This window comes from Cydia splendana, chromosome 23, assembly GCF_910591565.1.
Source record: "Cydia splendana chromosome 23, ilCydSple1.2, whole genome shotgun sequence".
Classification (NCBI taxonomy): domain Eukaryota; kingdom Metazoa; phylum Arthropoda; class Insecta; order Lepidoptera; family Tortricidae; genus Cydia; species Cydia splendana.
The window spans coordinates 12399406-12411796 of NC_085982.1; the positions used below are offsets into that span (position 1 = coordinate 12399406).

Genomic DNA, 12391 nt, shown 5'->3' on the forward strand with positions numbered 1-12391 from the left:
AAGCGGCGCGAAACAATAGGGCTACAATACCTATTCGCTGCATACATTCATCGTCATATATTCGTGCAACTGTTCACGCAAAGATTCGCATGCGACGCAAACATACTCGTCGCATCGCGCATATCGTCGGTCCTACGCACACCCCACGCTTCAAATTCATCGTGGTCATCGTGGATCTACATTTCAAGCAAAAACGCGCGTGGGTCGCGAAACTTATATTCGTCGCATGGAGCATCACGTTGGTTCTTCGCTTCTACACATCGAGAATCTACATTCCTCGCATCGCGCAAGTTTTTACAAAATATTTACAATTTTAATTATGTAATTCGTCGAAATGTCATTCGTCATTCGTCGCGAAAAAAATATTTTTTGATATTAGCCGCCATTGCAGCATTGGGTGGCCAATGCTGCCAACTAACGAATACTTTAAAACACATTTCATGGATGAACTGGTCATTGTAGGGAGTGATGGAGTGAAGCTTGTGCCTATGTTAAGTAGCTTACACTATACCTAAAGTTTATGTGGTACTTTAAGTCGCAATCACCAATAATGGCATCTGAAGACTTGAGGAGGTTGCGAGCTGCACGAGGTTACACCAAGGCCTCAATCACTCGTCTCTTCAACTTTAGCAATAATGAGAATGATGTTGGCCTTAGTGCAATTTCTAACTTGGAAACGAAGCGCGCCAGGATAGGTGAGTTATTCAAAGATTACGAGCAATGTAATAAGGAGATTTTAGCCTTAGACGAAGCGGACGCGGAGGATGTGGAGGACTATGAGGCAAAGTACTACAACATTCTCACTATCCTCAATGAGGCTATAAAAAACAAGTCGTCCTCGTCTGATGCGCCCTCGTCTGACGCTCCCGCGTCTTCCTGCAAAAAGGCTAAACTGCCTACTATAAAAATTGAAACTTTCACTGGTAAGTATAGTGAATATACAGGTTTTATTAACTTGTTTAAGGCAATAATACACAACGATAGATCAATTGATAATGTCCAAAAATTGTACTATTTGCGCTCATTTCTCGCAAATGAACCCTTTGACTTGATTAAGAACCTGCCTCTAGCTGAAGGCAGCTACGAGGAGGCTCTTAAGCTTTTAGAGGAGAGGTATAACCATAAGTTCAAAATTGTAAATGAACACATTAATGCCTTGCTTGATATAAATGCCTTGGTCAAATCTAACCCTGCAAATTTAAGACAGTTTGTGTCATGCATCAAACAATCTTTATCTGCATTAAAGAATTTAAATGTAAGTACAGATAATTGGAATCCTATTATATTGGCTATTTTGTACCGTAAATTAGACACCTACACGTCACGGGCATACCAGTTGGAGCGTGATGACACTGAGGAGCCCACAGTCACCGAGTTCCTGCTGTACTTGGAGAAACGCGCCTTGGCACTGGAGAATGCTGAGCCGTCGCCCACACCGGGGAAGTCTTACCACAAGGCAGTGGTGAATGTGACAGCGACCGCCTCGCCTGCCTGCAGTTATTGTAAGTCTAATCACCGACTATTTGACTGTAGCAAATTTAAAATGCTTACTAGTAGTGAAAGGATAGCTTTCAGCAAAAATAATGACCTATGCTCTGTCTGTCTAAACAAACACAATGGAAAGTGCCGCTTTCATTTCCGGTGCAGTACTTGCAAACAGGCTCATAATACCCTACTGCATCCGGACTCGGCTAACCAACCCCAAGTTTCTTTAATATCAAATTTGGGGCATAATGGGGTACTATTGCCCACAGTCAGAGTGAAGTTATATTCACGGACAGGTAGTGAGGTTCATGTGAAAGCTCTTGTAGATTGTTGTTTACAAAGCTCTTTAGCCACCACTAAATTAATAAATGTTTTAGGATTGACCCCAAGCAAGGACAACAGCAACATAATTGGTGCTGGAGGAAAAAGTACTGATACACAGTATTCTATACCTTTAGATGTGTATTCTTTGACCATGCCTTACCGAGTCACTGCGAATTGCAATGTAATGGAAAAAATTACATGCCAGCTGCCACAAAATGCGATCAAATTGGACGCTATTAATATACCTGATGGGATCACTCTGTCTGATGCTGATTTCCATCAGCCGTCTGAGATCAATTTACTTCTAGGTGCTGACATATTTTTCCAGGTCCTCCTTCTGGAGCCAGTTCCGGGTCAGCAGGAGCGGTCTGCGCAGCCTGTTGAAGACCCAGCCAGTCCACACCCGACGGTTGTAAATACAAAGTTTGGCTACATCATAGGTGGGGGTTTACCACGACAACAAACCAGTGACAAAAGTAAGGTAACGCTTTTATGTACACAATGTGACTCAAGTCTTAATGACAGTCTACAAAGTTTTTGGAAGAGCATACCTGAAACCTTTTGTGAACGCATGTCAGAGCATCAAATGTGTGAAGATACTTTTAAGAGCACAACGGTGTTAGAAAATAACAAGTTTCAGGTTGACTTGCCTTTGAAAGTTCCTTTGAATGAGGTCAATGATGTGCTTGGCAGCTCTTTTGATATGGCTTATTATAGGTTTCTTAACCTCGAAAAAAGATTGCACAAAAATATAAATTTGCTATCAGATTATGAAAAGTTCATCAATGAATATGTGGACTTGAAGCATGGGCACTATATTGACTTCAATCAATTGGATTTTGAGAATGATCCTCTATACTTTGCATCCCATCATGCTGTAATTAATGACTCTAGCAAAACTACACGTACCCGGGTAGTCTTTGACTGTTCCTTGCAAACTAACAAAAAGGTATCGCTTAATGACATTTTGCTTAACGGACCTCCGGTACAGAAAGAGTTGTTTGACATAATGCTTTTGTTCCGATTAGGCAACTATACCTTCTCCACAGACATACGACGCATGTTTCGATGTGTTGATGTTAATCCGATGCATGCCAAATTGCAAAATATTTTGTGGAGAAGCAATCCTAATGAGCCTCTAAAATGCATACAGCTAGATACTGTTACCTATGGGCAAAAGAGTAGTACATATTTAAGCACTCGATGCTTACTAGAGTTAGCAGATAGGTTTGAAAGTGATTTCCCACTTGCAGCTTATATATTAAGAAATTGCACCTATGTAGATGATATGTGTTTTTCAAACTCCGATTTAAAGGTTATGATGGAAGCCAAATCGCAATTAAGGGAGTTGTTAAGTAAGGGTAGTTTCAATACACACAAGTGGGCATCTAATGATCAGAGAGTCTTAGAGGGCATTCCCAACGATAAACGGCAGTTTGATGACTTAGACTTCCAGAAAGATAATTTATATTTAAAGACGTTAGGTTTAAAACTGAATATGCGAGACGATGTCTTTGTTTTTTCTTGCCCCGAGGCCTTTAAAAAGGAAAAACCTACCAAAAAAGGAATATTAAGCTATATTTCGAAATTTTATGATCCGCTAGGTTTTATAGCGCCAATTATCATGAAGGCAAAGGCTTTCATGCAAAAGATATATGCTGAAAAAATAGGTTGGAATGAGGTTCCTTCAGCTATGCTGCTTCAGGAGTGGTCTTCATTTGCTTCCAAATTATCTCAAATGGAACCCTTCACTATTAATAGGCACCTGCATATACCCTCCAATGCTTCTGCATTGCAATTGATAGGTTTTGCTGATGCATGTAGCACGACTGGTTACGGCTGTTGTGTGTATCTTCGGGTGGTCGACGAACACGGTAATGCTTCACTTTCATTACTTTGTGCTAAATCTCGAATCAACCCCCGCAAGAAGGATACGCTCACCATAGCTCGCTTAGAACTGTGTGCCATGCTACTATTATCTAAACTAATCGCTCGAGTTTATGAATCGCTAAAATCGCAATTAAATATACAAGATGTATATCTGTTTTCTGACTCGCAAATTGCGCCAGCATGGGTGAAAACAGAGTCTTTAAGGCTCCAAGCTTTTGTTGCCAATCGGGTCAGGTGATTCGAGATCTCACAGATAGATGGCGCTGGCTGTATGTACCCAGTGGAGAAAATCCGAGCGACTGCTTGAGCAGAGGTACAGATCCAGATGAGCTGCGTCACATACCCATGTGGCTGCACGGCCCAAGCTTTCTACAGGAAGGTAACTATAATTTTAATGATAAGCTTAACCCTCCTACAATCGATGACCTACCTGAATTGAAAAAGGCGCCCTCTAGTGCCAAGGTGACGTTAGTTACCCAAAAAGGATCAGATCCTTACGATTTCTTAGAAAGGTTTTCTGATCTCAACAAAATGGTAAGGGTAATGGCCTATATAATGAGGTTTTGCTCTAATTTAAAAACTAATGACACAAATAATCTTGAGCATCTCTCCGCTAAGGAGCTTCAATTAGCTTTACTTCAGATTATAAAACGTGAGCAAGGCATTTACTTCAAACATGAAATTGACAGTCTCAAGGCTAACTTAGATAATGTTAAAGGTTCGCTCAACTCCTTACATCCTTTTCTTGACAATCATGGTCTGCTGAGAGTTGGTGGCAGAATAAAAAACGCAAATGTGTCATACTCACAAAAACATCCTGCGATACTACCGAGGGAATCTCGCATAACAAAGCTTATTGTAAAGCACGAGCACCTTAGGCTGCTACATTCTCCGCCCAAGTTATTATTGTCAAGCTTAAATGATAAATATTGGATTGTAAATGGTCTTAGCTATGTAAAAAGTATAGTTAACAAATGCTTACCTTGTTTCAGAATCAAAGCTCAGTGTGCAAAACAGCTGATGGGTTCTTTGCCACCTGAAAGGGTCACGGCCTGCCGAGTATTCCAAAAGGTCGGCATCGACTTTGCAGGTCCGATAGCAGTAAAGAATTCTCGCGTAAGAAGAGCTTTACAGACAAAAGGCTATATATGCGTATTTGTCTGTTTTGTGACAAAAGCTATACATCTGGAGCTCGCTTCAGACTTAACCACTGATGCTTTCCTTGCATGTTTCAAGCGATTCATAGCGCGAAGAGGCCTTCCTACCGACGTATTTTGTGACAATGGTGGATGCTTTAAGGGGGCAAAGAACCAATTAGCTGAGCTGTACAATTTAAATGCATCACAGGATCATCAGACTCTGGTGCAATCCTATGCGGCACAGCAATGTATTGCCTTTCACTTTGTGCCAAGCTATTCACCAGTGTTTGCTGGTCTTGCCGAAGCTGCTGTTAAAAGCACTAAGTACCACTTAAAGCGCATATTGCAAGCTTATGTACTGACGTATGAACAACTTAATACTATTTTATGTCAAATTGAAGGGACCCTGAATTCTAGGCCACTTTTGCCTGTAACTGCTGATGACATTAACGATTACAGCTACCTTACGCCTGGCCACTTTCTGATTGGTACTTCTATGACATCCTTCCCGGAAGCGGACTTGGCCGAGTTACCTAATAATAGATTAAAGTTCTGGGAAATCTGTAACAAGGTTAAAGGCCACTTTTGGAAGGTATGGCATAAGTATTATTTGAATGTATTACAATGTCGTCCCAAGTGGCGCGATAGCCAACCAAATGTTAAAGTTGGTTCGTTAGTTATTATGAGAGAGCCTAACTCTCCCCCCATGACATGGCCCATGGCCAGAATTGTTAAAGTATATCCTGGTGATGATAATAAGGTACGCGTTGTAGACCTCTTGGCACCTAATAAAAAGGTGTACAAACGATCTTTAAGCGGTTTTGCTGTGTTACCCATTGAATAATTTAGCTATTGTATAAGTAAGCTTTTATGCATTGTGTGTTTAATACAGCTTTAAGTTTGGACACTAAGTATGTCTAAATATGTGTGTAAGCTTAGTTTATAGTTTGACAAGGTTCTTGTTTCTTTGATTATAACTCTTAAGTGTTTGGCAGGTAAACTGCTGCCTTGTTAACACTACTTAGAAGTTAAAGAGAGTACATTTAAGGTAAAGGCACCTATTACCGTGGTAGTTAAGGAACTTTTCAAAAGAGATCCAAAAATTAAGGGTATCAATGCTGTCTAGCAGCCAGGAATATTTTTTTTTCATCAGAGTATTTAATGAACTTTCCGTTTCACACGTTTTTGGATTCATTTTGGGTTATTATATGTATTAAAATATTTTTTGAAGCCAAAATGACCAAATCTTCTATTACCGTGGCAAGGAACAGGCTGTGATTCTATTACCGCGAATTGAGCTTTCATTACCGAGGGTACAATTGGCATGATTTTTCTACACTCGTTAATAGAAACCAAACTCAAAATTCGAAACCTAATACCGAGGGTTAAAACGATAATAACGACGTGGGTTCTGTATATTATTTTTGTGTCATTAAGTTTAATAATGACACAAAAATAAAAAATAAAACTATAGGAGTATGTTTAAAAATACCAAAAATACAATACCAAATAGTCACTCGGTAATAGTTAACTCTTTAAGAGCCTATTACCAGCCTATTACCGACCCATTCGATGTTTCTATGGGTCGGTAATAGATTTCTATACATTCTATCACCGAGGGTAATCTGAACATACCATCGGTAATAGGCTTAATTTGGAGTTTGATTAAACCTAATTCCGACCCATAAAAAGAATAAAACACAGATGGTTTTTTAAATCAAATCAAACACGTATATTACAAGCTTCTTATAAAGACAAAATCACATAACCGGCAAGTAAATTTTAGGTTTTATCTCAAAATAAAAAAAAGTTGACAGATTAAGGGTTCCCATAGAAACAAGGAAATTGTTGCTGAAGTTTTTGTTAAAAATTAAGGGTTAGTTGAATACTTTCCATACCACGGAAATAGCTCTTTAATAGCGTGAATAGATCAAGATTGGAATAAATAATAGAAATTATAAAACTGATAATTTGTACCAAAACTAAAGAGTAAATAACCAAACTACCACTTTTTCTATTACCGTGGCATACCACGGAATTACTTACCACAGAAGTAATTGGCGCCTATCACCGCTGTATTTTATTTTCCATTTTAAACGTATTTCCCGGTCAAAAACTAAGTTAAAAGTAATTCAAAATCGTGTAGAAAACAATAAACAACCTCTTAAAAGGCATTGCACTAGTTTATTTGCCATAACTATTACGTAAAACACTAAGTAAGATTGGAGTGCACTTACCTGTGGCGGTGTACTGCCATCTCGCCGAAATATTTTTCGCCTAATTTCACTTCCACACCAACTTATTGCAGTACTTTTAGTTGGCAAACCAATGCTTAGCATATTATTATTTAGCATAATTTTTATTTGAACACAATTTTATTTAGCAGATGGTCATTTTACCACGATTTATTTAGAAAAATAGTTACTAAGCAAATGTTTTATTATACCTAACTATTTATTGTTAAATAACGTTTGCCCAAATTGAAATTTCGCATACTTATTATTGGATCACAACTATATTTAGCATTTTTTTTATGACCCGTAAAACGAAACTGCTCCCAGAGATAGGTAGGTTATGGTTATTTTTTTTAAGACCCTAAAAACGAAATTGCTCCCAGAGATAGGTAGGTTATGGTTATTTTTTTTTATGACCCGTAAAACGAAACTGCTCCCAGAGATAGGTAGGTTAGGGTTATTTTTTTTTTGATGACCCTAAATACGAAACTGCTCCCAGAGATAGGTCGGTTAGGGTTATTTTTTTTGGTGACCCTAAAAACGAATCTGCTCCCAGAGATAGGTAGGTTAGGGTTATTTTTTTTTTGATGACCCTAAAAACGAATCTGCTCCCAGAGATAGGTAGGTTAGGGTTATTTTTTTTTTGGTGACCCTAAAAACGAATCTGCTCCCAGAGATAGGTAGGTTATTCACAATATTAGGCGAAAAATAATTTATGCCTATCAATACATTCGACATAACAATAAAAGACATTTTGAAACATGACCAACTAAATATTTTGCCATACAATAATATTGTAAATAATCATTTGCGACATGTTATATATGCGAAACATTGGTCTGCCGTCTGATAGTTTTGCCAAATGATACTATGGGAAAAATAGTTTGGGTAGTGATAATTTGCCATACAATTTTCGGCCACATATTAGTAAACCACCTGTGGCGTCACGCGTTTGTATGGAATAACCGGTTCTTGCGCCGCCGTCGCACAAACTGACGAATCGCGACTTTTTTGTTACAATCACACAAATGCACACTAATGGGCACGATAGATCAATGAATGAGCTTGTTTTGTGTATGCTTTATTTCTTAGGGAATAGATCTGTTTGCTTGCAAAATGCGTATTTGTAAACACCGCGGTGTTAGACGTCGATTTTGACACCCGCGTTAATAGCCGCCGTTACCTTAGTTCTCTTTCTTGCGTTTATCAACATATGCGTTGTATTTGTTGTTATTTAGCTAATATTTCTTAGGATGATCTCAATAATATTGATTTTCTCTTGTTTTTTTCTGTAGGATTTGAATAACGTTTAATAAGATGTTACTCTTTATTGTTTAGCTTTCATTGTAAACATAAGTTTCTTTAATTGGATTATACCATGATGCTGGGTAATGAGGTTATACCTATTTTAGTAGCAAATTATGGACTTATTATTATTTAAGGCGAAGGTTTCGGCCCGCCCCAGCATGTTGGCAAGTCCAACAGAAGACTAATTCCTTTTCATAGTTATCTATGGTATTGTTCTATCCTTGAATTATATTACCATGGGAACGAGAATAATTTATACTTCACATTACACCAAAATATGTAACTTGTGCTTTTGATAATATAATTATTTGTGACTATACAAGACGGTTTTAATTATCTTCGCCTCAACTGAACCGGCATTATCCACCTCACCGCTGAACACTATGGAAAGCATCACGTGATCGCCTGTCATGTCAGAGAAAAGTAAGCGCCGGAAGCTCCGGCCCAAACACGGCCCGGTCTAACATGAGTCATCTTTAAAGATGATCATCAGATGCTCGCGCGCAGATTCTCACGCCATAGATCATTAATCATTATGGACTAAGTGAGCCTGGTTTTTGTCTGAATCACTTACTGTTGCATTAGGATCTATGGGAAGATATTAGTTTATTGAAATGTGTGCGTGACTTTGCTAGTGCGTAATTTTGTAATGTAATACGAATAGGTATGTAATTGTATAAGTACCTACTTATATTATATGTGACGTCCCACGGGTACAGGTACCTTATGGCGGTTGGCGCTTACGACGTCTAGCAGCGTATTCGTATAGGAGCGTCGTGAATAACAGCGTAAGCGCCAGCTGCCATAAGGTACCTTTTCCCGTGGAACGCCACATATTATCTAATACTTTTAACCTTTTCGACGCCGTGTCAAACACAAAAGCTGTCACGCGCACGCACGTCTAGGGAATGCAAATCGGTTATTTTCGGTTATTTTTTGTATGGAAATTATCGGTTATTAACCGAAACCGCGGTTATTTCCATACAAAAAATAACCGATTTGCATTCCCTACGCACGTCACCGAAGTGTTTCAAAACTGAAATTGAACTTTATGCATATGCACTTAGGTCTATGGTGCTCTGTGGTCTGTGACCGATTAATCGGTCTTTGGCGTTGAACCTGCGGTGCGGATATATCGGTCATTGGCGTCCAAAAGGTTAAAGGCGCAATTCCTTTATATTTATTTATTTATATATGTATGTCGGGGATCTCGGAAACAGCTCTAACGATTTCGATGAATTTTGCTATATGGGGGTTTTCGGGGGCGAAAAATCGATCTAGCTAGGCCTTATCTCTGGGAAACGCGCATTTTTGAGTTTTTATATGTTTTCCGAGCAAAGCTCGGTCTCCCAGATATTGTATTTTAACCTATATTATATGATATTTTTTTAATGTTTGTATTATATTGTTTTAGATTTTATTTTTAAAGAGTTTTTATTCAGATTACAATAGTTAATACATATAATAAATATTTCTGCTTCATAGGCAGCGTTATCATATCAAGCGTTAAATTATTAATTAAGTCATACAAAAGCAAAAAAAAAGAAATTGTGAATTTTTATGCTTTATCTGCTGACACAATAAATAAATAATGAAATAATGATATTGGTTTAAAGATACCCTGCATAAATAAAGATACCTATACATTCAGATTAACCTCGTAAGACCCATTGGCCTATTTTAGGACGCAAATCAGTAGTAATAACGGCCCAAAAAAATTTTCAAGGGTTTTTCAAGTAGAAACGGACCTTAATACTGGGGCCTGATTTTTTTAAATAAATGTCCTATTTTTAGTACACTAGGTTATTTCACTTGTCTTTAAAATAGGATGGACCTAACAAGATTATTACGCAAAATAAACACAATTTGCAAACAAAACAGGATTTCGAATTTCAACACATTAGGGTTGTTACAATAATAGATGGAGTGTCAACGATTAATGTTACAAACATTAAAACACAATTATATAAACACATGAAATAATCAAATAAAACTTGCGACGACACGACAGTGATCTTGCGAAGAATTGCATTAAAAAATAAAATTACATCTACAATGTCACAACCCTAACTGTAAAGCTAGATATGACAACTACTGAATGATTGGAATTTGAATCTTATTAGAAAGGGGTTAGGTATGAATTTATTTGGTTATAGTTTGTAGTTGTTACTTTGTGACAGTGACGGTGGTATGTGGTGGCGGCAAATGGGAATGAAATGAGTTATAATTGCATTGTATAGTGATGTGACACATCACACGATACACCATACGGTACAGAATGCCATGAGGCATTAAGTCCGCTATTTTTATATTTTTTGATGTGCAATAAAGTTTAAAATAAATACACGTCATTAGCTTAAATGGGACTGGGCCGGACACATCTGCCGTAGGCCAAACGACTTGTGGGCCAAGAAAACTACCAAGTGGACACCAAACATAGTGCGGCGTCACGGCAGACCTCGAAGGAGATGGCAGCACGATCTTGACGTCTTTTGGAAAGATTGGCCTAATATTGCCATAGAACGAGACGCGTGGAAGAAAGAGACGGAGGCCTTTACCCAGCAGTGGGACACAACACGCTAACAAAAAAATAACACTCGTATTTTTAGATTTTTTTACGGAGTATCGTTTTGGTTCTTTAAAATTTTGTAACTTGCCAGTTTCCGGAAAGTGTCAGTTTCAATTGTGGCTGTATCGATGCTGCTGGGCATTATTTTTGGTAACTTTTTGGGCTGCGTAAATATAGCATTAATAGGTACCTATAGTAAAAGTTGCTCAGTACGACGTACATATTTACATCGTAAAATATTGCAGGTTATTAAAAAACAACCTATATGACTGTCATTTTGGCTAGGCAACCTGGCATTTCATATGTTGATTGAATCGGTCCATTACTAGTCGTAACTGTCAATCTAGGAGCCATTATCGTTGCCACACGGCAGAAGTGCGGGAATCGTGAAGAAAAAACTTTACTTTCTATACCTGTACCTAGTCAATGCTACATTATGTTTTTTGTGACTGTTGAAGGGTTAACACTGTTGTAATATAAAATAGTGTAAGATGCAACTGATATAACTCTTTGTATGACCTTGACGATACGATACGAGTATATAAGGACATTATTAAAGCGCAGACTATACTATATCTAATCTTAAGCTAATCGACACAATTTAAGATACTCGATGTCGAATCCCCTCGATATCGATAGAATGGCCCCATCACTAGTCGTAACACTGTCAATCTAGGAGCCATTATGGTTGCCACACGGCAGAAGCGCGAATCGTGAGGGAAAAAACTTTATGGTTTGACGCAATATTGGTTTTTATAAACATTAGTAGGGAAAAAACCGTTACACTAATATAGTATGGTCAGGGAATCGTGATATTGGCCTTGAAGGACAAATCTTTATCGTTATACCAGGTTATACGTTCAATTTTTATTAAGTATGATACTGATTAAAGCAAAAATGAAGATATTCAAGAAGGGGGAACTATACAGGGTGTGACCTGTAATACGAGCAAAAAATTAAACTGTAGGCTGTACTCCTCATACTGACCAACATTTGTTCAGCAACTTTCAAAAATAACTTGTGTTTTGATTTTTAATACACTTTAAAGTTTATTCGAAGACGCAATGCATTGCTAATTTTTTTTATGTTTAAGGCATGACAAGCAATGTCAATCTCAATGATATGGCGTGGCGATGGAGTTTATTGAAGATAATATTTATTTTGTATGAAAAATAGGGAGTTTTAATATTTCATAATTTTTAAAAGTTGTTGAACAAACGTGTCACCGTTTGAGGAGTATAATATATGTTTTAATTATTTGCTCGTGTTACAGGCCACACCCGGTATAAATATAATTTATATGTAGGTAATATAATTAATAATTCGGTTCTAACTCAGCTAAGCCTCCAAACGAATAATTAAAAAAACAGTAGGTAGAAGTTCACCGTAAATCTCAAATTTCATCTAAGTTTTTATGCCTTAAAGACAAGGTCAGGCTTGTT

At 37.8% G+C, this 12391-nt stretch overlaps 1 protein-coding gene across 1 annotated transcript; it reads left to right on the top strand.

The window, feature by feature from the left end:
- The first annotated feature begins 540 nt into the window (after positions 1 to 540).
- Positions 541 to 4720, top strand: LOC134801727 (uncharacterized). The gene is made up of 4 exons (XM_063774322.1): positions 541 to 1468; positions 2138 to 2290; positions 3934 to 4078; positions 4692 to 4720. Exons 1-4 carry the CDS (start codon positions 551 to 553, stop codon positions 4718 to 4720), a joined length of 1245 nt encoding a protein of 414 aa, XP_063630392.1. The 5' UTR covers positions 541 to 550.
- Positions 4721 to 12391: the final 7671 nt, after the last annotated feature.

Excerpts from the sequence above, each read along its gene's own strand:
- LOC134801727 (XM_063774322.1), top strand. The coding sequence starts at position 551 with ATGGCATCTGAAGACTTGAGGAGGTTGCGAGCTGCACGAGGTTACACC. Across the intron at positions 1,469-2,137 it reads ACCACAAGGCAGTGGTGAAT|GTCCTCCTTCTGGAGCCAGT; the intron begins GTGACAGCGACC and ends ATATTTTTCCAG. Across the intron at positions 2,291-3,933 it reads AAACCAGTGACAAAAGTAAG|GTGATTCGAGATCTCACAGA; the intron begins GTAACGCTTTTA and ends CAATCGGGTCAG.